Raw genomic sequence first — 27,285 nt, forward strand, 5'->3', positions numbered from 1 at the left:
CCAACCAGCCAGCCAGCGGCTGCTGGAGCCGCTGCCGCCGCCGCCGCCGCCGCACAAGGGCAGTCGCGCCGCGGTGCGAGGCTCGGGCCAGGACGCTTGGTGTCCCCGCTCCTCGCCGCGCCCGCCGCAACGCAGGTAGGAGCACGGCTGTGGCTGGGCTCCCCCGCCGCCTGAGGATGGTGCTGATAGGGACCCGACCTGATCACTGCGGGGATGGGGTGTGTGCATGAGAGCTGTGGCTGAAAGGCTGGGCTAAGTCGTATCCCCCAGACTGCACCGTTGTCCCCTCTCCTCCGGGCCAAGGGTGGCCGGGCGCACGGTGTGCCCTCGCGCCTCCAAAGCCGAGGCTGAGCTCCCTCTGGGGTCTCTGGCTAGGGGCTGGGAGGAGGCTACCACGCGAGGGAGGAGGCAGCGCTGCGAGAGGGAGTCGGACCGTCCCGCCGACCACCGAAGGGGGCATCAGAGACCCTCGGAAAGACGAAGCCCAGGGAGGAGCTTGGAAGGCCAGGAGAAGGTGAAGGGCTTTGTGTGCAGCTGTGGACCGGGACGGACAGCGCTCCCCTTGCCCTGCCTGCTCGCTCCCTTAGCCCCACCGGAGGACCGCAGGGTCAGGGTGGGGGCTCCGAAAGGGGCAGCAGGTCATCTTGGGTCCTGGTGAAATGTCCTCCTCTCCTTTCTTCACCCCTCCATTTTCCCCGACTCACATTAGCGTTTTTGACTGCGCTCAGGCTGGGCAAATGGCACAATAAGGACGGGTGGGTGGAGGGCTAGGCAGCAGTTCACCGCCCTAAAGGGCTCGCCGTCTAGCTCTAGGAGGCTTCCCAACCACACATGGCCTTGTTGGAGGCTGGGCAATGGTGGGACCTGCACCCAGGGGACATGCCGAGGTTCAGGATTGAGCGTAGGCTTGGGGCCAGGCGTGTTGGGAGAAGTGGGCAAGTGAGAGGTTGTGGGGAAGCAGCGACACAGGGGCACTGAATGCATCTATGGCCAGTGTCCATAATGGCCTCCAGAATTGGATTATTACTTCTGGGAGTTTCTGCATTTTCTGGTTTTCTTAACTGTTCCCCGCTGTCCCCCTCAAGTGAATCGCTTACCCCTCCACCGTGTGCTAGTCTGAATGCAGTTGGGTGATGCTGTATTCCTGCTCCGTAGAAGTCTTAACCTGTGGGGTGACACACTACTCTATATCTCCTATGGCAGTGTTATCCTAAGAGACTGAGTGTGGGAAATGTGGTGGGATAATGGTTAGCAAGTTAATGGTCTTTAAGAGCTGTGATGGATGAGTGGGTAACCCTGAACCCTGCCCAAGTGTGACTGCTGCAACTGAGCTTACCTCACATAAGGAGCCTCTTTCCTGCCCTCCCACTTGTCTTCAAGTGTTTTCCTCCTTTTCTTCAGGCAAGATATTGTTATTATCTAATATGGAATATATTTTTTTGTTGTTGTTGTACTGGGGATTGAACCCAGGGCCTCTCTACCACTGAGCAATACCACCAACCCTTTTTATTTTATTTTTTTAAATTTTTAAATTTGGGGTGGGTACTGGGGATGGACCTCAGGGGCACTATTTTTGTATTTCATTTAGAGACAGGGTCTCACTGAGTTGTTTAGTGCCTTGTTTTTTGCTGAGGCTGGCTTTGAACTTGTGATCCTCCTGTCTCAGCCTCCCAAGCCACTGGGGTTATAGGCACTGGCTCCTTTTTATTTATTTTGAGACAGGGTCCTCTTAGGTTGCCCAGGATGGTGTTGAATGTGTAATCCTTCTGCCTCAGCCTCTGGAGTGGCTGGGATTACAGGTGTGCACCCCTGCAACTGGCTAATGTGGAACACATTTTAAGAATCAAATGGACCTTTAAAATTGCGACTTGGGTGGCAAGGTTGGGGTACTCAATGCTTATATTAAGAAGGATGTGATAGGGCACAGAGAGAACCTTGCACCCTATATAAATGGTTTGTAGGGGGAAACATTTCTTTACTGTATTGTCTAGAAGAGATGAGATATCTGAACTAAGGTAAGAATGGAATTGTCCAAGTGGAGGACGTGAGGATGGGAAGTGGAGGAGGATGCTCTGTGCATTTAGCGGATTGTCTTCAGTTGGGAGCATACTGGCTGTGTATCTTGGAGGTGGGGAAACATTGATGTCAGCCTGGCCCAAGAGAAAATAAGATGGCACCAAATGGAACCAAGATCATAGATGGGAAGTCCAGCTGCCCTTTATATGACACAAAGGAAGACAAAGATGGCCTTCAAACACTTTTGGGATTAGAGTGTAAACAGATACCAGTCGGAAAACCCAGCAGATGTAGTTGGATTGAAGTGGTGAAGAGCGACCTCAGCAATGGCCTGTGTCTTTGGATGTCCTCATAATTTACTTGTTTGTTTGCCTAATTCCTAGTTATCCAGAGAAGGGAAGGAGAAAGGGTAAAGGTTGGTTCCAAAGAAGATAAACTATGGCAAGAAAAGGCCTTGTTTACTCATGAAGGAAGAAAACAAAAAGCTCAAGAGGTCTGGAGCCTGAACCTATCTAAGATACTGCAGCTTTTTCCTTTGCTCCTTTATAGTTTTCTGAGTACCACATACTAGGAAGTGTGGACATAATCAATGGAAGCAACTCCTGACTGTGGCATTCAAAATTCGTCACAATTCCAATGCTTGCCTACCTCTATCCTCCTTTGTACCTGAGCCACCTTAAGTTTATCTAGCTATTCTTGTGGGAGACAGCTCTCCATCCCAGGTGGAACACATATTTTCTAACCTCCAGGAGTCAAGCTGAACCACCTATACCAACTCTGATTGTCCAAATCCTAGCCCAGATGATTAGCTCCCTTATAAAAGCCTTGCTAGTCAGAATTAATTTTGTCCTTATGCTACTAGTGGCTTCTGATAGATAGTTGTTCTTTTTCCTCTTTAAACTGCAAATCCTTTCAAGATCCTGTAATCCCAGTGACCAGAGAGGCTGAGGCAAGAGGATTGCAAGTTGGAGGTCAGCCTGGGCAACTTAGTGAGACCCTGATTAAAAAAAATAAATAAAAAGAATGGAAGAATGCTCCTGGGTTTAGTCCCCAGTATCACAAAAATACGTATATATCATAATACATATAAATGTAAGCCCCTTGAGTTCAACAATCCTTTCTGCCTGGTACTCTTTTACCTAGCAGGTACACAATTTAGGTACACAAATGATGTTTGATTTTAAAAACATGAATAAATGAACAGATGAGTGAAAAGACATGAGTGGATGAATGCATACAGCTTAATTTACCTGTTTTGTAGAAAATCCTTTCTCAGACCCATCAGGATTCAGGCCTCTAGCACATGATAGACTAAAGCATTACCTTTTGCTCCTGGCTTAAGAAGCAAAAGGTTCCAAAGGTCCTAAAAGGACCAGTCACACTGTCAATTACAAAGACATTCATGAAAATTTTTGCAGAACTTCTTTGCCAGCCCTGTAGAAGTATATAGAATGAGTTAATCAAGTGGATTTAAAAATATTCTGTCATTCTCTCAGAGTGAAGATGGTAATTTTCCTTTTAATTATTAAGGTGATTATTGGAAAGTAGCACCACAAAGACTGTCCTCTTTGCAGCTAAGCCAGACAGGTACCATGTCTATTAGATTTTTATAACCCAAGCAGTCTACCAGGGTTGAAAGGTAGAATATGGAAGTACAAGACAGATTAGATCCTTCAACTTTCTTTCTTCAAAGACATTGTAATTTAGTAATCCCTTATTTATACCTAACTGGACAGCTTTTCTTGGTTTCTTTTCATGTGATTACAATCTTCACCATTTCTTGAACATCTACATATCAGCTACTAAACAGGATAATTAATTTGTGTTGCCTCATTTCATCTGATGACTGACATTATTATCTCCAGTCTACAAATGAGGAAACCAGGGCTTAGAGAGAAGAACCTTGCTGGAGTCCCAGATTGTACCCTGAAGACAGATTGGAATTTAGGTCTGTTGACTGCCAAGACTGTTCAGAATTTGCTGTCCATGCCAGATCTCTATTCCTTCTTTCTCTGGAGTCCTCCACTTTGCAGATATCCTACCATCATTAGGCTTTTAAAATCATTCTGAGATCTACACTGTTTTGTGTAAATTTGTTATTTTTTATGACCTTAAACTAGCGTGGCCATTAGTTGGCAAGGCCAGTTGCAGAATCCCTAATAGGACCTTTGGGCACACAACTGTCTGCTTGGAATTCTTTTCTTTTTTCTCCCAGCCTATCTGAATTCTTTCTTCCTCTCTTCAGGGGAAGCTCACTTCTGAGTAGCCTGTCTTTACCATACCAGGCCACACCTTAGCCTCTCTTTCAATCTCTTGCATTGCCTGAAATATTTGGGGTTCAATATCTTATTTATTTATTTTGCAGTACTAGGGGTTGAAACCGGGGTACTATATTTCAGAGCTATGTCTCTAGTCCTTTCTATTTTTAAATTTTCAGCCAGGGTATTGTTAAGTTGCTCGGGCTGGCTTCCAACTTGAAATCCTCCTGCCTCAGCCTCCTAAGTAGCTGGGATTATAGGTGCGGACCACCATGTCTGGCTTCAGTGTCTTCTTAATGAAAGACTTAAGTGAGCCCATCCATATGACAGAGATTGTATGTCCTGAACACAGAGTGGCATATGATGAATTTCCAGAAACTGTGTTAATGGTGAATTGGTTATAAGTAGAAGGCAGAAATGTAGGCATGAAGCATTGCTTATATGTTAACAGATTGCTCCTACTGTAGAAGAGGTTTCCAAAGAGAGGATAATGATTTTCTCGGTTAATTTTCACCTTTCTCACATGACCACGGAAAGAGGTAAGCACCATCTGGAAGCATGCCAGAGCAGATCTGCAGAGTGCTGTTTTTATGAGCTTGATAACTCCAGCACTGAATGATTATGGTGCTTAATGATTTTAGGTAGCCTGAGGGGGCCGCTGCTGCTTCAGTACCTTTTCCCTTCCTGTCATGCTTATCCTCTGCCAAATCTGGGAAAGGCCTTTTGCTGTACATCTGAGAAAATCAGAGGGGATCCTTGACTTCAGGTGTGGAGAAGGAGGGAGGGAGAGAGAGAGAGAGAGAGAAGAAAGAAAGGATGGGTGAGGAAGGAAGATGATTCCATTTCCACTTCTGATATCACTTCTGAGAGAGTAGTACAGTGAGTGTGGGGTCTGGATTTGGGCTGTATTACATCTTGTGTGATGGGGGATGGAAACAAAAGTTCAGCAACCTCTCCTTGGGTGGAAGAGACTGTCCCATTTCACAAAATTGAATCCGTCTCTGGAGGCCGATTTAGACTTCCTTTCCTCTGGCCTCAAGGCTGCCAGAACTTCGAAAGCCTTGGTGGAAACACAGTGTGCCATGAGCTGTTACAAGCAAGTTAGTCATTTTAAAGGCACATAGGAGAGAATTCATGGGGTTTCTACATCTGTGCAGCAAGTCATATTCTATACGTGTAGGCTAGCAACAGGGTTCCAGTGAGGTATGCCGGAGGCTGGAGGGCCACTTGTGGTACCCCAGGCTTCCCTCCACGCAGGGGCCAAAGGCTCAGTCCTGGGCACACAGCTCTCATTTGCTATGTGTAGTTAAGGAAACAGGACTGACTTTTACTCCGAGAGGTGTTTTATGTATATATGGTTTTCTTTCCATTAAATGACAAAACAGGAACCATTCTTTCTGGGTTTTATTTATTAAGACATGTTTTGCATTCATCCCAGTACTATGCGTATTCATCGTTTGAGGCTTGGTGAAATTTAGGCAGGGCATTATAGGAAGGAAACTTTTGACCATTTTTTCCCATACTTGGGAAGTTTGTAAATGTCACAGAATCACTTTCCTCCCCTAGTCCCCCTCCCCGCCCCCCACCCCCCACTTCCACTGTTTCCTACGGCAGGTATCGACAGTGATTTCTGAAGGTGGTTTTGAAAGCTGGACTTTCAAATCCACTAGAATTTAATCTCCACAGCTTGGAACTTAGAATAATGGGTAGCATATGGTAAGTGTTCAGTAAATATTTGTTGAATGAATGAGTGTATGACATTTTAAAATATTTCATTGTGATTCTTTCCTGATAGGATAGCATTGCCATTTTTGTTTTTTAATTTTTATAGAGTTGTGGAAAAGGGCATATGCTTATAAAGCATATAAGATGGGGAAATGATTGTATACATAATATGCACACATAAAATTTTTGAAATAGACTTTTTTAGAGCGTGTTCAGGGTCACAGCAAGATTGAGCAGAAAGTTGAGAGAGTTCTGGTAAGTCCCCACACATGCCTAGCCACTGCCAACATCCTGTACCAGAGTGATACATTTGTTACAGTTGATGAGCCTAGGTGGATACATCATGAGCCAGAGTTCCTGGTTTACTTTAGGGCTCACTCCTGGTTGGATAATTCAGTGGGTTTTGACCCATGTATAATGCCATGTATCCACCACTATTGTGCAGAAGAGTTTGACTGCTCTAAAAATCCTGTGCCCCACTTAGTCAGCCCTCACTCACTCTAGCCCCTGGCAACCATGGATCTTTTTACTCTCTCCATAGTTTTGCCTTTCCCAGAATGTCAATAGTTGGAATTATATATATTATGTAGCCTTTTCAGATTGGCATTTTCTTAAAACTTCATAACATATATTTAAGATTCCTTCCCCTTTCCTTCTGGCTTCATAGCTCATTTTTGGGGGGGAGAGGGTGGGTAACAGGGATTGAACTCAGTGGCACTTGGCCACTGAGCCACACCCCACCCCCAAGCCCTATTTTGTATTTTATTTAGCGACAGGGTTTCACTGAGTTGCTTAGCACCTTGCTTTTGCTGAGGCTGGCTTTGAACTCCCAACCCTCCTGTCTCAGCCTCCTGATGGATCCTCTGGGATCACAGGTGTGTGCCACCACACCCAACTCATTTGTTTTTAGTGTGTAATAATATCCCGTTGTCTGGATATACTACGGTTTATATATCCATTCATGAATTGATATTTTGGTTGCTTCCAAGTCTTGACAATTGTGAATAAAGCTGTTTTAAAGATGTGCAGGTATTTTTTGTGGACATAAATTTTCATCTTAGTTGGATAAATGCCGAGAAGTGTATCTGCTGGATCATATGGTCAGAGTTATGTCCCTGCTTGGTTTTGTAAGAAACTTGGTCTTTCAGAGTGATTGAGCCAGTTTGCATTCCCACTGGCAATGAATGAAAGTTTCTTTTGCTCCACATTTTTACCAGAATTTAATGTTGTCTGTGTTTTAGATTTGGGCCATTCTAATAGGTAGATAGTGGCATCTTGTCGTTAATTTGCAGTTCCTTAATGGCATATGATTTTGAGCATCTTTTCATATGCTTTCTTGCTATCTATATGTCCTCTTTGGTGAGATGTCTGTTCAGATCTTTTTTGCCCATTTTTTAAAAAACTGGGCTATTTATTGTTGACCTTTAAGAGTTCTACGTATATTTTGGATGGCAGTCCTTTATCAGACACTCCTTTTGCAAATATTTTCTTCCAGTCTGTGACTTCTTGTCTTATTCTCTTTTTTTGCATATATGAATTTTCATCATTTCTTTTCTTTTTTTTGGGGGGGTATACATGTACCAGAGATGTTTTAAATATAAAACCAGATATAGGAAACCAAAGAGTGAGAGACTTGAAGAAACACCCCTTCGTGCCCCCGCCCCCATTTAAATTTTTTTTTTTTTTAAATAAGGTAAATGTCAATTGAATTGAACCATACTGCAGCCACAATCAGAAATGGCCAGGTGGTAGTTACCATAGGAACATGGTTGGTTCTATTTCCCTAATAGGTACTTGTGTTTATTGGTCAAATTAGTGGTTTGCTGGATATTTCTGGTCACCACTTCCTATATGGCATTTAATCTTTACAGATTTCTTTAAGGGCTTATATTTGCTTCACAGCTTAATTCTGGGCCTTTAAGAAAGGAGTTTTCTGATTGTATGTAGGTAAGATGAGAAAAACAAGAAATTTGTGCCTCACAAGTTATAAGAAAAAATAACAACAACAAAATAAAACACCCTTAAACTGCCAGAGCATTAATTTCAGTCTAAATAGATACTCTTAAATACAAATTTCTCTGTATTTGAACCGGTTCCCTGCCTTCCATCTTCCGCTACCAACTTTTTTCTTGGTCTCATCGTTGTTTTGAGAATATTGAGTGTTGGTCTTTTCTCATTGATCATTTAATTTCTTGATATTGCTACTCCCATGTTTCCTTGGGTGGGAGAGAAGCAGTTGATCTGTTAGATCAGGGGAGAGTGGAGGAGCATTTTGCATCATGAACACAAATTAGCTCTGGCTACCTCCATTCTTTGCACAGCTGAAGCAAGGGTGTGGGAGTGGAGGAAGGAGCCACAGGGCCATTTGATACAGACAAGGGCTGCTGACATTTGACCAAGGAAGGCAGAATTCTTTTTGGAGAACTTTCTGTCTAACTTTTGAAGCTAATTGCTACTTTCTGTCATGACTGCCTCTTAAGCAGGATAATTAAGCATGCTTGGCTCTGGGTGCTGACGGGCTATCAGATGCAGTCAGGAGAGCTAGCTTGTTTCCAGGGCCCGCCTTACCTGCTGTGATTTTTGGTTAGGTCACTAGATTTCCTAGTCTCTTTCATTTTTCCCTTTGAGACTCAAGGAAGGAAATAATTTCACCTAATTGTATTCATTTCAAGAAGAACGTGAGGGCCCATGGTGTGGTGGAATCACTATAACACAACTTGTGAACACAAGGAACTTTGGTTGGGAGGTGATGGGGGAGAGGGAGAGCCCACAGTAAGGTATGAATTATTAAGTTTGATATTTATTTTTAAAGCTAATATGAGGCAGAATAAGATAAGGAAAAGTATATCACAAAATGAAATAATTCTGAACGTTTAAAATATTCCTATAAGGTAGGTTCCACCAGTACCTCATTTTTTAAATGAAAAACTGAGACGCAAACCTCTCACCACTATAGGTCCTGCTTCCCTCCAGGAAGGGAGAGACATCCCAGATTTCTTGAGGAGGGAGGGCGTGGCAAGACAGGAAAACACAATGCCTTCTGCAGGGTGCAGAGCAGCCCTTTGGGGCTGGGGTTAAGGTGAAGAAGGAGAGTCAGGGGCTACTTTGTTGAGACTTGGAGTCTGTGCTACTTGTGCAGTAATTTAGGGGTCTCTGAAAAGAAGAATAAAGGGAGTGACGTGTTAACTAGGTGAGTGTCCACTCCCGTGAGAGTGGCAATGAAATAAAAGGAGAAATTCAGAAAGGAAGGATATGGCAACTGATTTGATTGAAAGGGGTGAGGAACCGGTCAAAGTTGACTCCAGGGTTTTGAGCCTGAGAAGTAAGAACAAAGAAGGCATTAACAGGAGTGGACACTTGTCGGAGCTGATTTGTAGCAAGCTTTTGGGAACTTTTTGAAATGACCCAGGTCAGATACTCGCATTACAAATGGAAATTCATTTAATCTTTACAATAGCCTTTCAAGGTGGCTTGTTCTGGCACATTGTGTCCATGAGGTAACAGAGACTGGGAGAGGTGAAATGAGTGTCCCCGAGGCATACGGTGTAAATGTGGCCATCTTCTGAATGGACCTAGGGCTGCTGACTGCATAGCGTGTGCTTTTCTCCTTATTTCAGCTGCCTCCTGTCCCTTGTTACCTGGGATGTGCATGGCAGCATTTTGGGACTCTGGATCTTTGGTTATAACACTGGGGCGTCATTAGGAATGTAGATCTGAAGTGCAGGCCTGGGATTGTGGTGAGAGGTTCAACTTTGTGAGGCCTCTGGTCAGAGCAGGTGCATATTTAAAACTACAGGAAGATGCCAAAGAGTTGAGAGAGACAGAAGAAAATGTGGAATAAACCCTTGAAAATGGACCTGTTTTGTAAGGTAAGAAGAGGAGACAGGGTGGAGTGTGAAGTACAGGAAGAATCGCTCATTCCCAAGATCATCGCTCATTCTTCTGTACTCAGTCGGAGGGAGGCCAAGCACAGAGTGAATTTCCAGGGAGAGCATCTTGATGGGAATTCTGTGGCCAGTTATTGAGCTGTAATGCCAGACACTTTTACAGTGTAGTTGGTGAGATCACAGGAGATGTGACCACAGGATTTGGAAGACAGAAAAATAAAGCTGCTATTGATGTGAGCCTGGCTTACTCAAGTTAGCAGTTAATATCATTTTCTGAGCTGGCTCATACCTGGAAGCCCAGGCTCATGGGGAAACTGGTGTGTGGGGTGATGTTAGCTTTGACCAGGGCTCACTGGCAACTTTTCCTCCTTTACCCAGTAGCCTGTAAGATCTGTTTGACCTTAGCTGGCCATAGCGGCACACGCCTGTAATCCCAGCTACTTGGGAAGTTGAGGCAGGAGGATTGCAAAGCCAGCTTGAGCAATTTAGCGAGATCTGTTTCAAAATAAAATTTAAAAATAGGAATGCGGATTCCTATTATCCCTAATAGCTCAGGGATAGAGAGCCCCTGGTTCAATCCCAAGTCTCCCCAACCCCAAAATTATTTGGGTTGAGTACAGTGGTGAATGCCTGTAATCCTAGCAACTCAGGAGTCTGAGGCAGGAGGATCACAAGTTCAAAGCCAATCTCAGCCATTTAGGAAGACCCTAGGCAAATCAGTGAGACCCTCTTTAAAAATAAAAAGAATAAGATAAAATAAAGGACTGGGGATGTACCTCAGTGGTTAAGCACCCCTGGGTTCAATTCTCAGGTACCAAAAGCAAAAAACAAAATGAAAACTTATTTGGCCAAAACAAATGACACTGGGAGGAAATGTTATATAATATATAATTTGATGACTGGTTTTAGGCATTTAAAAAAATGATACTGCAGGATGACAAAGTCTCCTTTTTAATGAGAGGGTTTCATAGTTAAAATGGAAGAATGTCTTTAAAGATCCTTTTGGATGGACAGGGGTGTAGCTTAGTTTAAGACACTAGACAATCACCACAAAACAACCACAAAAAAACTCTGATTGTTTTAAAATAGCATAATCAGTACCGTCTGCGCACCACCTCTACAGCTTCATGGGCTTTCTGTGTGCCTCTCTCTCTGACTTTTCTTTCAGATACTATACGAAAGACTTGAAGTTATTTGGTGTTTACCATGACACCCTATTAAGTAAGTGCTGATTCAAGTAGCTGCTTTTTCTAGCCAACACAATGTTCTGTATTTCTCTAGTGAAAGCAATAGATAATCCTAAACTTGTTAAGTCAGAGATCATTTCAGAGACCATTTCAGAATATTTGTTGACTTAACAAATATTCTTCAAACTTGTATCTGACCCATTTCAGAGGGTCAGATAGAAGTTTGAAGAATTTTTTTTTTTTTAAGAAGAAAACTTATTGAAGTCACAATAGGGGGAAAAATTAGCAGGAGTCCAAAAGAGATGGGGGGCAGCAAAATGCTGTCATGCAAGTCAGAGCACTTAAGTCCATAAATATGTCAGAGCAGGCTGGAGAGCACCTGATGCAGGGAGACTGTGCATAGAAGGAATCAGGTAACCTGAGTGGTAGTCCCAATTCTCCACCAACTGCATACCTTCATGAGTTCCAACAAAGTGTGAATCTTCTTTGGTCCTCATTTTTCTTATTTGGAAAATGGGAGGCTTTTAAAAGAAATTTTTAATCCAAAGTGGTGAGACTTTCTCATCATCTCTATATATTCTCTTCAGCAAAGTTTAGTTTATGAGCTGCCTGCCCTGCCGCCTAGCCCACTTCTATACCTCCTCCCACTCAGGGAAGACAAAGTAGGCAATTAATTGATTTCTTGTGATTCCAGGGATTGAACCCAGGGCTTTTCACCTTGTGAGGCAAGTACTTCACCGCTGAGCTATGTCCTCAGCCTCAATGTAAACTATTAAATCCAGGGCAAAAGATGTCATGGAAAAGAAGAATCCAAGAAGCAAGATTTGCCCTAAAGACCCATATTGGATGAGCTGGATGCTTGATCTCCCCAGTTTACTTTCCTGACTTCCTGTTAATCCTGAACTGGGTCTATCATTCTTGGAGAGTTTTGTGTAACTTTTAGAATCCCCTTCTTTACCCAGGAATTCTCATGATATTATTTGTCGGCAAGATGACTTTGCTGACGTTTTGAAGATTTGTTAGGAATGAGTTGGTGACTTTGGCCAGATTTTAATTCTTAATTCTTTTTCCTCCGAGAAGAGGATTAACTAACAAAAGCATTTTGTGTGTTGAGTAGGTCATGGTTTGATTAATGTGATTTGACTCACAGCCCAAGTAAGCAGCTAGGGACCCATAAAACCGGGGTCAGACTTATAAATTAGGGATATATCCCAGAGAGGCAGTGTATTAGTGACTCTAAGAGCAAACTCCCTCTCTGTGAATATACCTGCCAGATAACACAGACGATTTGAAAAGCAGGTGAATTAATGTTGCTGGGAAGCCGACATCTCAAAGTCCCAGTTAGCCAAGTACCACTAAGTTGAGTATCAAGGGGTGAAGGAAACCAAAGTTGCTAGCTAGCTCATGTCTGCTGTTATGTGGGGTGCTAAAGCCTAATTCATTTTACCTTTCTAGATCCTCTCTGCTGGGCTCATCTGCAAAATAGGCTGCTAGCTGAGATCACAGACTGGATCAGACAGTTTGCCTTTGCTAGGGGTCTCATTCTCCATCCCCTGTACATTATGGGTGTGTGCTGCTGCCTGGTTTGGGGCTTACTGCCATTATTTTCTCTCCTGTGCCAGCCCAACAGAAGATCTCATGGCACATAGTGGTGAAGTTGCTCTTCTTCCCCAAAACTACTCTGGATCACTTCTGACATATTTTAATGATTTGTAATGTATTATGAGTTCTTTAGAGCTGTGGTTTATAACAGGATTTGTGTTTGTTTTGTCTTTGTTCCATGGATCCTTTCGGGTCCAAGGAAAAGCTGTGAGCCTTCTCTGTGGAAGAAGTGTCCACATACACATTTACATAAATTTCAGGGTATTCTTGAGCTCTGAAGGCTTAGAACCCAGGCCCAGAACCCATGCTCAGGAAGAATATTCTGTTTACAAGTTTGAGTGGTGCTGTTGCTCTTTGGGAAATGCTATAGGAACTAGCACAGGAGGGGCGTAGGAGACCAAGCAGAGAGTCTTGGTGGCTGTGATGTTCAAGTTATGAATGAGCCCTGGACACTCACAGCCTCCTTGAGACAGATTCATCACTTTCTAGAGGAAAGCAGCATCTTGGAGACTAGTTGTGTGCACCATTGCCTGAAAGAAAATAATCTGCAAGCTTTTGGTTTCTAAAATAAAGTGGGAACATACATTCTAGCTCCTGTCTCTGTTCTGTGGTATGAGTCTGTTTGGATGTCATCCTCTGAATTTCTCTGAGGAGGACACTTATCTACATTTTAAAATTCTCCGGTTTGGCTAGCAAAGTAATTCTGTTCCCGACAAGGTTCAGCTCAAAGGAGATTGCATTTTCATACATCACTTTTGCTATTATCCTCCCTTTCATCTTTGCATGGCCCTTACATTTCTCATTCCCTTAGAAGATCATTCTGGGGATGATCCATTATTGAAGTACTTAATCCGTGGGATACTCCCATCATTTCCTCACTGTCACTGTCCTGGGTTAATTCCTCAAAGGTTGTCATAACGTGGGCCTCTAGCCTGGTTTATTTCCCTTTGGTTTTGAATTTTCAGCCTAGAATTACTGAATTAATGGTAGAAGTCAATAAGCACTAGCTGACAGTGTCCTTTGAGTTCTTTAAAAATATGAAAGTAGATAAAAGTGGAAACAGGATTCTGATTCTATTTTGGACGCAATAGCTATTCCTGAATCTCATAAAAATGTGGTGGAGGGGAGAGACCCAAAAACATTAAATTTAAGGTTTTTTTTTTTTTTTTTTTTCTTTTTTTCCTTGCTCTCTTACTTCACTGCTCCGGTCCCTGCTTCCCATGAACTCTATCCAGGAGCACAGTAATCACTCCTGATTTGGTATGGTTTGTAAAAGCTGGCTATTTCTCTTGTGGAAATCATTGACATTCTGTTGTTTTGCTTACAATTTAAGTGAATGTAATCGATCCTAAGTTTCAGAAAAAAAAATATAATTGGATTTCCACTTTAAAACTTCTTTTAGTAAGTTTTATAGCAAATATAATAGTGGATAGAAGAGAACGTATAAACGTACACATATGACCATCCAGCCTCAGCAAGGTCAGTATACAGCCAATGTTGTTCCATCAACACGTCCTGGTCCCTTCGCCTTGGCAATGCGCTGAAGCAAATTCCAGACATGTCATTTCACCTGTAAATATCTCATGTATTAAAGATGTAAGAGATCTTTGTAAACGTAATCCAATACCAGCACCTTAAAAACGAAGCTTAATAGCAAATATCTAATCAGCATTCACAGCTCTTTCAGTTGTCCTATACTTTGTTTTTGTAGTTTGTTAATGTGAATCGGGATTCACCCAAGGTCTCTGCTGTGAGGTTGGTTGATAAGCACTTAGGCTTTTGACCCATAAGGTTTCCCTTCTGTTTCTTGCCATTTTTGTCACTGTTTTATATTGGTATTGAAGAAGCTGGATTGTGTGTTTTAGTTTCCTATAATCTAGGTTTTGCTTATCTGTTATTTTTAAGGAAATGAGTAAAACAAGTATGTTATTTTTAAAAAATTGTTTTTAAGTGTGTGCAAAGTGACTTCTTTACATTTTTCTCCCCCTGCCATCCCTTTATGGGAAGACCTTGGCCAGTTACATGCAGAAGTGTCGCTTACTGGGTGCATTTCCCGGCTGGCCGGAATACACCAACCATTCCTCATCAGTAACACCAGTTATTCTGGGCAGAGAGTTGGAAGGGCGGGTTTTCCTGTTGAATGTGCAGTGAGAGGCAGGAGATCAAATGTCCCAACACTTCTTTTTTTGTTATGAGGAATGAGGAATATTCTCTCGAGGTTTGTTCATTCCAGTAGAAAGAGGATCTCAGAATCTCTGGGTTGGGAAAGCTTTCCTGAGGTTACCTGACCCCATCCGGCCACCTTAGCTCTAGATTCTAGTACAAGGCTGTTCATTAACCTTCTACGTCTTGCGTAAATCCTTCTACATTCCATGTTTTCTCTTTTTCCTTTAGAGAAATGGATTATTAAATCGAACCTTTTTCTGTGTACACATACTCATGCCTGCATATACTTTAAGATTAATCTTGATTCTTCCCCTCTGTCCTCTTCAGCACATAACTCTGAGACTCTATTCAAGTGTTTGTATGTAATAATGGTTTTCATGAAAAAGAAGATGTTTTTAGAAGTAAATTTTGAATTACGATGGGATTATTGCAGATTGTACTTTTTCGTTAAGCTATATATAATGGTTAATTTGATGTGTCAACTTGGCTCGGCCACAGGGTGTCAAGATATGTGGCTGAGCATCATCCTGGATGTTTCTGTGAGGGTGTTTTTGGATCAAGTTAACATTTAGATCAGTGGACTTTTGAGTAATGCTTGATTGCCCTCCACAACTTATGGGAGCCTTATCCAATCAGTTGAAGGCTGAAATGAAACAAGAAGACTGCTTTCCCTGAGCAAGGAGGGTTTTCTCTAGCAGACGGCCGTCAGCCAAGAACTGCATCTACTCTTGGTCTTCAAACCTGTCATCCCATCCTGTAGATTTTGGATTTGCCAGCCTCCATAACTGCAAAAGCTAATTCCTTATAATAAATCTCTTTCTAAATATATATCCATCCATTGGTTCTGTTTCTCTGGGAAAACCCTGACTCAAACAGAGGGGCAAGGGATAAAAGGGGCAGATGTATGTCCCAGATTTATTTGACTGTTTTTTAAGGAGGCATTTTATCAAAGAGATGCAAAGATCATTGGCAAGGCCATGAGGATACTGAGATTCCGGCCACAACTCTTCTATCACCTGCCTTTGGGTGTGTAACTCTGACTTTCCCTTTCTTTGCCTCAGTTTATTCTCTGTAAAAGGAGTTTGAACCAAGAGATTTCCAAAATATTTGTATTTCATGAATACGATCATTGAACATCTGAGCCAGCTGCTGAAAAGGTTGTGTGAGGATCATTCTTCTGAGGATAGCCTTGGGCTTCCCTTGCTACATAAGAAAAGGAAAAAACTAAACAAGTTAATGTATAAAGGTAGTAATTGTGATATGATTTCAAGCACAGGGGACAAAAAACAATTACAGAAGAAATTCCTGTTTCAGGTAGAATGTTCTCATCAGTAAATTTAGAATAGAGATGAGTCATGTCAGCATGAGGACCTTTAGCTTTGGTGACTTTTCACCTGAGTGCAGAGAGTCTAACTTCAAGTATACTAACGATCTGCCTCTGCACTGCACTAAGTCTTATTGTGCAAAGAGGGAACTCGGTGGCGATGGTGGTGGAGGCTTGGCAGCTGTGACAAACTGAGGGGCCCTCACCCAATCAATGGACAGGAAATGTCTGGCTACAAGGACATTGTCCTCATCTTGACCACAAAGATTGGAAGGAGTCTCAGACTGGCGCTGACCTGTGGGTTTGTGGACTGATCTCTCTGTTGCCTTGGTTGTATGTGTGTGTGTTGCTGGGTCCTGATCCTAGTGCCTTGTGTGTGCTGGGCAGGTAACCTCCTCTTGTTAACTTAGGCTTCCCTCTCCCCACAAAAACCAGCAGTAACCGCAAAGCAGAAACCTTATTATTTTAGCTTTTGCTGTCTGGAGAGTGGTCAGCACTTAGCGGCAGTAATCTTTTGGTGTTCTCTGTCTGGAATTAATGTTCACCTTACGTGCAGTCTGCCACTTGGGCAGCTGGCCTTTAAGGCTGGACGATCTGAGTGTGTGACTTGGAAAGCCAGCTAAGGGGACAGTCAGTTGCCTACCTTCGATGGGGACACAGTCTGTGTAAGATGGTTGCTCTCTGCTCTAGAGGCATGCCCTGCAAAGGCAGCCAGGTAGCTTTGTCTTTTGAGATCTTTCTGAATGTTAGCTCACCATGAGGCTGGGACATTGACGGCCATATCCCCTGGGAGGCTAGTTGACGGTTTACTCGGTTGGTGCTTTAAATGGACAAATGATTAACCCCCTGGAATCCGCGGTTAGACCCCAGTTATGGTGTTGAAGTCGACCTTTGAACCACGGGCTAAATTTGTTTTTCCAGACCTCTAATCCAATCAGGTGTCCCTGTCTGGACTCTGGTATGGAAAATTCCCTTGGGAGATGGTGGTGGGCAGGGGACATGGGAAGTGGCAGGAGGATGCCTCCAACTCTTGCTGGCCCTCCCAGCACCCCACTGAGGAGGTAAGGAAGGGACCTGTAAGATGAGTGGGAGACAGGAAAGGAGTTGCAGCCTGGAGGCGGCTGAGTGGGAGCTGCTCCTGGCCCTCTGCCCACCCGGCTGCTTCCTTTCCCTGACATGACAGCCCTGCCGGCCTGGCTTCGGGCCACTTGGCAGTGGGCGCAGCAGCACAGCACAAGATTCCCCACCAGACCAGCCGGGGCTGCGTGGGTCCTCAGGGATGGGCAAGGAGGTCTGTTCTCACACTGGCCGGCTCCTTCCCCACTGGGCCACCCCTGCCTGGTGCTGCCAGGTGTGGTGACACAACTGCCTTCCCTTTCGCTTCCCCAGTCCAAGGCTCTCACTAGCTGCTCCCATGTGGAAGAGGAGGAGGAGGAGGAGGAGGAGGAGGAGGGGAAAATGCCAAAAGACAGTTGGAATCCTGACTGTGGCTAGGAGATACGCCACCTGTTCAGTGTTCTTCATACAGAAAATGGTCACCCCAAGTTACCTGCAGTTACCAGCCAGTGGACAGGGACTCGTTAAATTGTAGTATAGACACATAGATCTATTCCAATAGAACACTGGCTCCCAGCCTGATTGCAATAGGTTACCTCCTGGCGGGGAAGTGGCAGAGCAGTGTGGGGCCGGAGAAGAAAACGAAAACCCCAAATGCTCCCAAGGTGAGAGAGCTTAACCAGTGGTGTATCTCTGAGAGGCTGAGACACTGGCTGTTGTTCCTAGTCTTGGTTTCTCTCTGTAAAATCCAGGAAGGCGCGAAAGATGTGTGTGCTTGTCTACCCCTATCCCTTCACAGGAAAGTCAGTTAAATTCATAGTGGGGCTTCTGTTCAAATCAAAGAGATTTTGCAGGTAGCCATGGGGAAAATAATAAACTCAGGTTAAATTCTAATTCTGGCTCGACACTGGCTTTACTTCCCCACTCCCACTTCCCTCCCTCTCTCTTTCTCTCTCTCTCTTTTTTTCTTTTTCAAAGATACTTTATCACATTTACCTCCACTCAGCAGCAAAGTCTTCAGGTGAGCTGATTAGTATTTTCAGTAGGGTTGAGTGTGGTTGGAAGGCACTTGAGCATTTTCATAGGGTGATGAGTGTTCTTTATTACTCGAGACTTTGGGGTAGAGGAAGGGACCCAAAAATGTTAAGCTCTAGAAATTGGGATTGGAACAGTCTTGGGGAGGTTGCCCAGTGCCACCCTGACTGATGTGATCTGCAGTCAAAGGCTGTATAAAGGCGAAGGGGATCTTTAGGGGGGTGTGAGTTACCGTGCTGGGCAGAAGCTGTCTCCTGAGCCTGACCATAGTGCCTCTCCAGATGAACTTACCCGAGTATGTGACACACGACCACAAGAGGACTCGGGCACATTCAAACCCAAACGCCTCATGGAATAGAAGTCCAGAGGGGGCAAATACTTACCCACAGTCACACAGCACAGTGGTTGTGCTGCTTCCAACCAGGGCTCTCTCCCACAGCTTTTTTGTTTCTATCAGTGATTAGAATAAAATGTGGAATTAATTTTGTCTGCCTGGCTATTCCCCCTTCCCTGTTGTTCTAGTCTTCTCTTCCTTCTGACAAGGGGTTGGCTAGCTCCCTTGCAGATGGTGTTGGTTTGTTGAAGCACCTGCCTGTTCCTCATTCAGCTCTAGACCCATATATGCCTCATCAGCTATAAACTTTCCTGCTCTCCTTAGCTCCCTCTCTGGGCTCCTTTGTTCACTTGGTGGGTTGTTCATTAAGCCTTCAGCAGCAGGAATGAGGGAAGCTCTGCTTGAACTCATTGAAGGCCATTCTCAGTGAAAACAGCTGTGAACCTGTGTAATATTTTAAATCAAGAAATAGGCTAAAGTTTACTACAGTAGTCAAACTACTATTGATTGTGTCTCTAAGGTGCCGGTGGCTTTTATAAAACACTAATCTTATATGGTTCTCAAACACCCATGCAAGGTAAGTGGGGGCATCCTTGTTTTTAAGGCTGTAGTGTCTGAGATTCAGCAAGGTCGTGCAACTTGCACAAGGTCAAATAGCTGGCAAAGAGCAGAGAACTTGAACCCAGGTTAATCTGGTCACAAAGCCACCAAACTGTCCTGCTACCCACTCATTATCCATTCGTGGCCTTGCCCAAGAAAACATATTGCTAGTTTTTATTTTGAGAATGAGTGGGGAAGGAGTTGGAACAAAGTGTGCTTGAATATCTGCTGACTGACGCTTCAGTCACACCACTGACGAGATAACGTTTCTGAATAGCAGGTCTTCTAGAATGAGGAAATCACAACTCCTCGTCTTCCTTTTTTGTTCCTTCTAGAAAAAATCATAGGGCTTTTTCTTTAATATGTTATCAACAACATTGGCCTTTTTCCCAGTTAAAAACCACATGTTTACTGTAGAAAATACAGATGCACACAAAATGACATGACTTTTCAAACTTACAGAAGTTGCTTAAGAATGTGGGCACTGACTGTGGATTTCCAGGGTATGGGCCCTGCTCTGCAGGTCTGTGTATGATGTTGGCCTCATCATTTTTGTGTCTGTTTCTGCTCTGCAGGTCTGTGTATGATGTTGGCCTCATCATTTTTGTGTCTGTTTCTGGTCTGTGAAGTTGGAAATAGCCAAACCTCATTGGATTTTTGTTAAGTTTAAATGAGTTAATAGCTGCAAAATCCCCCAGAGGTAAACGAGATTTTTTAACATTTTAACAAATATTCTTCTAGTCACCCTCTCTGAGCCTGTGCATTCATGTGAAAATATATATGCTAGCATACATCTATTAATAAACAAAAGAGGTAATTTTTAGACCAGCTACTTTCATCAGGTTCTCTGCCCCTTCCTTACCCCTACATGGCCTTCTCCATGACTTGATGGTTGCCTTAACCCCAGTGTGTGATGGCATGAATGGAACTGAATACATTTGTTGGGTGTATAGATTCCTAGTTTTGCACTGAGCAGATTGGAGTAGTTGTGCCATGAATGTTGCCTCTGGGTGATAGGAGCTTCAAAGTTCTTCAGAGCATACCTTTTTTTGGGGGCGGGGGAGGTGCTCAGAACCTGCCTTGATTCTGAGTGTGGCAGCACTGTGAATTCATATGCCAGCCCTGAGCGGGCCACTCGGACTCTGGCTCTCGCATGCATGTCATCCCCCTTAAATCTGAAAAAACCATGTTTCTGAATTTAACTTCTCTGGTATGACTGCTCTCTTGATTTGCAAGAAATCACAAACCCGATTGTCCTCTTGTTCCACTCTTGCCATTTCTGAGGTGCTAAGAAGCTGTCCTTAAAGTGCATCACAGGAGAAGCCCTGCTCCTTGCTTGCCAGGTTGGTCCCACCTTTCTGGGTAGAGAGCTGCAGTTAAATCTAGGCCATGCTGGGCACTGAACCTTGCTGTTTTATGCGTTTCTAGTGATGTGCTTAATTCCTTTAGTGGTATGAAGTTCTTGCTGGCCTCAAGTTGGCAGAAACCATTGATTAGTTCCCCCTTCCCTACCACCCATCCCTTCCGCTGCCTTCCGACACTAGCAAAGCTGACTGTCACCTGTCCACACCTCAAGAGCATTATATAGAGAGACTTGAGTCCAAGTTTGTCATGCAGAAGGCAAGAGTGACCGGCTGAAGTGACTGGGGACAATAGTCTCTTATGGGATACACCTCTGAAAAGGTTTGTGGTTTAAGGAGATCTTTTCTCCTACAGCCTAACAGAAGAATCAGGAGTGTTGGGAACCTGGTATTTTAAATGATGTACTTTCTAAAGGAACTCAGATGCATTGTAGGACGCTACTGACAGATCATGCTCAGGCATCCAAAACATTTAAGGGAAGAACTTGATTTTTTTTTTTTTTCATTCTAATCTAGGGACTATATTTTTTCACTGCTGAGAAAAGAATCTAATACGTTTTCAGGCTAATGTGTATGCAGAATTGTAGAGGAGCCAGTGTGTCTTTGAGGTATGCTAGACCAGCATTAGGACTTAAAAAGAGAATGATGTGTATCTCACATTTGTAAAACTCAAAGCATCAATTATTCTTGGTAGTGTTTTCCAAAGTGATCTCTAATTAGTTTCCTCTTGACACTCTCCCTGTGAGCAAGGTTAAGTAACATTACCCTCTTTGCACTGATGAGGATTCCTAAACAATGAGAGGTTAATTGACAGTGCCTTGTGGTCTCTACACTGAGGCTGACCCAGCCAGAGGAATTTCCTCTGCCTGTAACTCTGGCTTTCCACTCCAAAGGGTCTTCAGAGCCAGGGCTGTCTCAGGGAAGACTTCAACAGAGACAGGAAAAGTTCCCAGCCAAGGAAGAAGCATCTTGCTCAACCTTCATTATTATTATTATTTCTTTTTCTTTTTTGGTAGTACTGGGGACTGGACTCATTAGCTATATTCTTGCATTCCTGTTTGGGGACTGCTGAAGTGGTAGTCTCTTGCAAAGTCATAGTCCAAGTTCCTCCACCTAGAAACCGTTTTGCTGCCTTGAGCCAAGCTGTAGGAGTGATGGATGGCAGAAATAAATTATTTTGGGCCCAAATGCTCAGTCTTGGCAGGGGGTCCTTTGTATTTGAGATGTAAACCTGACATCTACAAAAGGCTTAGGAATCTGATGTTATTTTTTCCCTGTAGTTCACATGTTGGCCTCTTTTGTAGAAGGGTTATCAGTTGTCCCTCATGCATGTTCCTGTTAAAGCTTACTTTCGATTCAGATATTGCAAAATATGTAATTAGGAGCACAGAAATGTTTCTAATCTAGGAAGCCCTTGCGTCTCTGCCTTCTGCCCCCAACAGACCTGCTAACATCCTTGAATCATCTTGGCTTACAGCTCCCAGCAATGCAGCAGATCAGTGCCACAAAGCCAGGGTTGGTGGTGCTACTGAAGTCATGGTCTTATGTAGGACGTTACCATACTGATGTTAGTTATCCTTGTGTCCTGACTGTACTTTTTTTTTTGCTCCATAAAGGCCCTCTCATAATTAGCAAAAATACTCATAAGATTGTTATGGGCTTGTGGAGGGCAAGCTTAATAAGAGTAAGGAAAGGGGCTGGGGATGTGGCTCAAGCGGTAGCGCACTCGCCTGGCATGCGTGTGGCCCGGGTTCGATCCTCAGCACCACATACAAACAAGGATGTTGTGTCTGCTGAGAACTGAAAAATAAAATTATTAAAAAAAAAAAAAAAGAGTAAGGAAAGCATATAATTTTGAGCTAGAAAAATTGGTCTAATCTTCCCTCTATTTCTTATGAGTTATGGAGCCTTAGGCTAACAGGTCTTCTTTTTGAACTTTACATTTTTTTTTCAGCTATAAAAATGGGGATATCTACCTCATGATTAAACTATAAGGCCACACTAATAAATATGTACTTCATAGACAGAAGCAGACCAAGTCTGGGACCAGTGGGTGTTGCCACGTGGCCTTAGAATGAGGTTGCTGCAATTCCTCCACTATCCAGGTGTCCTCCTCTGTACCCAGTTGTTTACCTTAAATTTACACAGGGTGGGGAATAGAGATTTGCCATCTGGGACTTGGAAGTCTAGAAATTTTACTGGATGGGGGGGGGGAGATCAAGGCCAGACATGATGAGCAAAGTGGACGCTGAAGTGACTTTTCTGTGTGTTTTGTCTGGAGCAGGGATCCATGGTCACCGCTGTTGTTCTTTTCTTCCTAGATGGAACAAGAAGATAACCAGGGTATGTGTGAACACCAGGACTCAGAAGACAGAGCGATGGGCTCCGATTTTGAGAACACAGAGGACAGGGAAGGGGACCCAGAAGAAAGAGGAATGGGCTTGAATTCACAGGATGCAGACGAAAGAGGCCACCTGGAGCTGGAGATGGGCTCCAATCCCCAGGAGGAGGCTCTAAGTGAGGACTTCAGGGGAAGGGAAGTAGTGTCCAACATCTGCACAGGTGAGGAGGTGGGAATTTCCCCCACTCACATTCACATCTTGCTTTCTAGAATTACAAACAGGGGCAGCATTATCTTTGGGGGAGCTTTCTAGAGACCATTAAGCAGGATTCTGTACTAACATAGCCTTTCTAGTACTGGTCCTTGGGCACATTATTTTCTTCAGTCCAGTCTGAGGTGGGCTGTGCTGGAAGGCATTGGTGAAGAGGTTCACTCATGGGTACAGCACTTTACAGTAGAGATCACTACTGTTAATTCCCAGTTGTAACAGCACTTCAGTTACTCAGGTGACAATGGAAGGGTCGCTGGAAATGAGTTGCTAAATTTAAAGAGTTACTGAGCACAGAGTTGAGCAGAGTATCCAGATGCAGGCATACCTCCTCTGCAGACAAGTAAACAGTGTTAAATGACCTGTTTAGGTTCATGTGACTAATTCCCTGAGTGCCCAATTCTTCTACAAAATCCCTTGCCATTCCTGACCTGAGAGCTGGACCTTTATTCACTTCCTGGTTTCTGTCTTTGGGCATTTGTTACTTTATCCAGCGGAGTACATGCCCCAGGGTCAGAAATGAGCTGAAATACTCTATGCTAGGACTGTAAGGTTACATTCCTTACCGCCTGACAAAGTCCCAGACTCCCTGCTGCCCTCCCCCACAGTGCACACAGCTTGTGGCCTTCCATAACTGAGTAACTTCCTGGAGTGCCCTCTGCTTAGGGATAAAGTAGCTAAACACTAACAGGTGTGTATCCTTGAAGCAGCCTCCAGCCTGGGCTCAATAGCTCTAGCCTCCATGCACTTTCCTTCTGTCATCACTCTCCTCCCCCATCCATAGACAAGACCAGAAGGTGAGTTTAGTTTGTTGTTTCACCTGAAGCTGTACCAGGCTGCAGTTTTAAAAAGCTGGGTTCATAATCATATATGCATGGAATTTATTTGCTTCATTTTAGCCTCCTGCCCCTCTCCCGTGCCACCTCTTTTTCAGACTGCGTTTGAAAGTCTGTCTAGGGCTTGGTTAGGCCAAGTGGTTTTTTTTTTTTTTTTTTTTTTTTTTTTTTTTTTTTTGTGTGTGTGTGTGTGTGTGTGTGTGTGTGTGTGTATGTGGTTAGCTACGCCGATCTTTTCTTTTGAGGCAATAGCCTTACAAGGCACTGGTAGCTCTCAAGCTGGAGATCGAGATCCCAGGGAGTTCCACCTGGCACAGACTCTGCCATTTCCTGCATTCAGATAGCTCCGGTGGGTGGGGCCAGCGGAAGAACTGGAAAACAAAGTAGCAAAGTCTGCAGAGAGTGTACACTCCTTAGGCCTTTTCTGGGAGGAACCTAGTGGGAGCGGGGCTGGAATGTAAGGGGCTGGGTGGAGATTGGGAGCGCTTGGGGGAGGTGCATGACACCTTGGCCCACACACTCTTGCTGTCCAAGCTCCTTTCCTCTAGTCTTATCTTGTTGAGCGCTAGGTCAGTAAGCCCTCTGCTTTCTTTTCAATGTTGCAGAGGGATTGCTGAGTGAGGAGGAAGCCGTTGCTCTCCATGAGGAAGATGATCAGCCTGGTGTGGTTGACATGGGGATGTTCCCAGGTCTGTCTGAATCAGACAGCATATCCCGGAGTCCCCAGGAAGAGGAGGAGGAAAGTACTGGAGAGAATAGGTTGGAAGAGGAAGAAGAGCAGCCGCCACCTCCCATACTTCCCTGGAGGCGCCACCTGTCCCTGGGAAGTCGCCACCGAGGGGACAAACCTGCTCACCGCCGCTTCCACCGCCTCCACCACCCCATGGCCATGGATCTCGGGGAGCTAGACAGCCTGGTGGCTAGCATCATGGATGCACCCACCATCTGCCCCGACTGCGGGGAGAGCTTCAGCCCAGGTGCCGCTTTCCTACAGCACCAGCGTATTCACCGCCTGGCAGAGGCCGCCGCGGTAGCCAGCCTGGAGCCCTTCGGCCTGGCGGGCGAGTGCGGAGCTGTGGTGGGGATGATGGGGATGGGCGTGGCGGGGGGCTTCGGAGCTGGGCCCGCACTGGCCCGGCCCCCGCGCGAGAAGCCCTTCCGCTGTGGGGAGTGTGGCAAGGGCTTCAGCCGCAACACCTACCTGACAAACCACCTGCGCCTGCACACTGGCGAGCGGCCCAACCTGTGTGCGGATTGCGGGAAGAGCTTCAGCTGGCGCGCGGACCTGCTCAAACACCGGCGCCTGCACACTGGTGAGAAGCCCTATCCGTGCCCGGAGTGCGGTGAGGCTTTCAGCCTCAGCTCGCACCTGCTGAGCCACAGGCGTGCGCACGCGGCCGCCAGCGGTGCAGGTGCTGCAGCGCTGCGGCCCTTTGCCTGTGGGGAGTGTGGCAAGGGCTTCGTGCGCCGTTCACACCTGGCCAACCATCAGCGCATCCACACAGGCGAGAAGCCTCATGGTTGCAGCGAGTGCGGCAAGCGCTTCAGCTGGCGCTCGGACCTGGTGAAGCACCAGCGCGTGCACACGGGAGAGAAGCCCTACATGTGCTCAGAGTGTGGCGAGACCTTCAGCGTCAGCTCGCACCTCTTCACACACAAGCGCACGCACTCGGGTGAGCGGCCTTATGTGTGCCGCGAGTGTGGCAAGGGCTTTGGGCGCAACTCGCACCTGGTGAACCACCTGCGCGTGCACACAGGCGAGAAGCCCTTCCGCTGCGGCCAGTGTGAGAAGCGCTTCAGCGATTTTTCCACGCTCACGCAGCACCAGCGCACGCACACCGGCGAGAAACCCTACACATGCATTGAGTGCGGCAAGAGCTTCATTCAGAGTTCGCACCTGATCCGCCACCGCCGCATCCATACCGGCAACAAGCCGCATAAGTGCGCAGGCTGTGGCAAAGGCTTCCGCTACAAAACGCACCTTGCACAGCACCAGAAGCTGCACCTCTGCTAGGGTTAGGTCGGAGGGAGGTCACCCTCTGTGAAGCATGTAGGGAATAGGTGTCCTGGGGACAAACCGTATTGAAAGAAGTGGGGAAGGGGCGGGAGGGGCAAGCTGAGAGTGACAGAGGAGCCTTTGTGTGTTAAGGAGTCCCCAGTAAGAGTTGTTATTTTGGGGTGCTATATTTTTGCCTACTTCCTCTCCAAAAAACTTTTGGGAGATGTGTTTGAGTAATGACTTCCTCAAATTATATCCTGTAGGGAGTGAAGGGGCTTGGAGGAATAGGTGATTTAAGGACCTTGAGGAAGGGGGTTTGGAGAGTGGGGGTGGGAAACAGGATGGCAGGCAATAGAGTAGATTGGGCTACAATGACCTGGGGGAATCAGGGGAGGAAGTTTGGTTGGAGTGAGAATAAAGTATAATGCGGGTATAAATAATTCTGAACTGGTCCAACCAGGTGGTAAGCCAGTGTTTACCCTGAGCCCCCAAATCAGCTATAATCGAGGAGACTCTTGTCCATCCCGAAGGAGAGGATATTTAGTGTACTCTTCCTTTCTCTGAGCCACAGTTAGCTGCTATTTTGAGGCATCCAAGGGAAACTGGGAAGAAAACTACACAACCTCATTTCAAGGGGTGACTTCTAGGGTGTAGAAATACATTTGTAACTGGTTCTTAGATCTCTTGAAAAGTCCTGCTCTTGCTTCTGATTCCTTGGTACTGCCTTGAACACCCTCTAACTTTGTGCTAGGTCAAAATCATCTACGTGGGTGACCTGCCCCTTGCCCTGTGTCAGGTGTGTGCCAGGCCCAGTACTTCTTTAAGGTGTCACTGGTGATCCGGAAAATGGAACAATCTCAGCTATGTGTGACCTTCCCCTTCCCAGGTCAGCTTGATGTCTGTGTTTCAAGTGAACCCCAGATGGTAAGCTGCTGTTCTAATGATCTGCTACAGAAGTCAGGTAGCTTAGGAGGTTTTTCTGGCAGTTCGTGAAAAATCCAGGAAAGCAAAGTTCACAAGTTGGAATGCAAGGCTCCTTTGTCTTTTTGCCTTCAATTTGCATGTGTGCCCTGCCCCCCCTCACCCCCAACTCCATTCATATTGATGAGGGATCTAGTTCAAGCAAGAATTTCTTTTTTCCTTCATGTGGAGGCACAGTGGAAATCTCAAGGCTTTACACAAAGAGGGCAAAGTCAGGGAGAGGTGTAAATGCAAAATTGCCAAATAGCACAAGCAATGAATGTTTTCTAGTTGTTATATAGATGCCAAAATAGCACTTTTGTATTTGCA

The 27,285-nt window shown here is 45.0% G+C and overlaps 1 protein-coding gene across 2 annotated transcripts; it reads left to right on the top strand.

The window, feature by feature from the left end:
• Znf697 (zinc finger protein 697) lies at positions 1-26,061 on the top strand. 2 transcript variants are annotated; one of them, XM_076862076.1, is made up of 3 exons: positions 1-135; positions 22,873-23,113; positions 24,602-26,061. In XM_076862076.1, exons 2-3 carry the CDS (start codon positions 22,873-22,875, stop codon positions 26,008-26,010), a joined length of 1,650 nt encoding a protein of 549 aa, XP_076718191.1. In that variant the 5' UTR covers positions 1-135; the 3' UTR covers positions 26,011-26,061. The 2 variants fall into 2 exon arrangements, with proteins under 2 accessions (XP_076718191.1, XP_076718192.1); XM_076862077.1 differs by lacking the exon at positions 1-135 and adding an exon at positions 16,374-16,462.
• The last annotated feature ends 1,224 nt before the right edge of the window (positions 26,062-27,285 follow it).

This window comes from Callospermophilus lateralis, chromosome 7 (genome assembly GCF_048772815.1).
Source record: "Callospermophilus lateralis isolate mCalLat2 chromosome 7, mCalLat2.hap1, whole genome shotgun sequence".
NCBI classification, from domain to species: Eukaryota; Metazoa; Chordata; class Mammalia; order Rodentia; family Sciuridae; genus Callospermophilus; species Callospermophilus lateralis.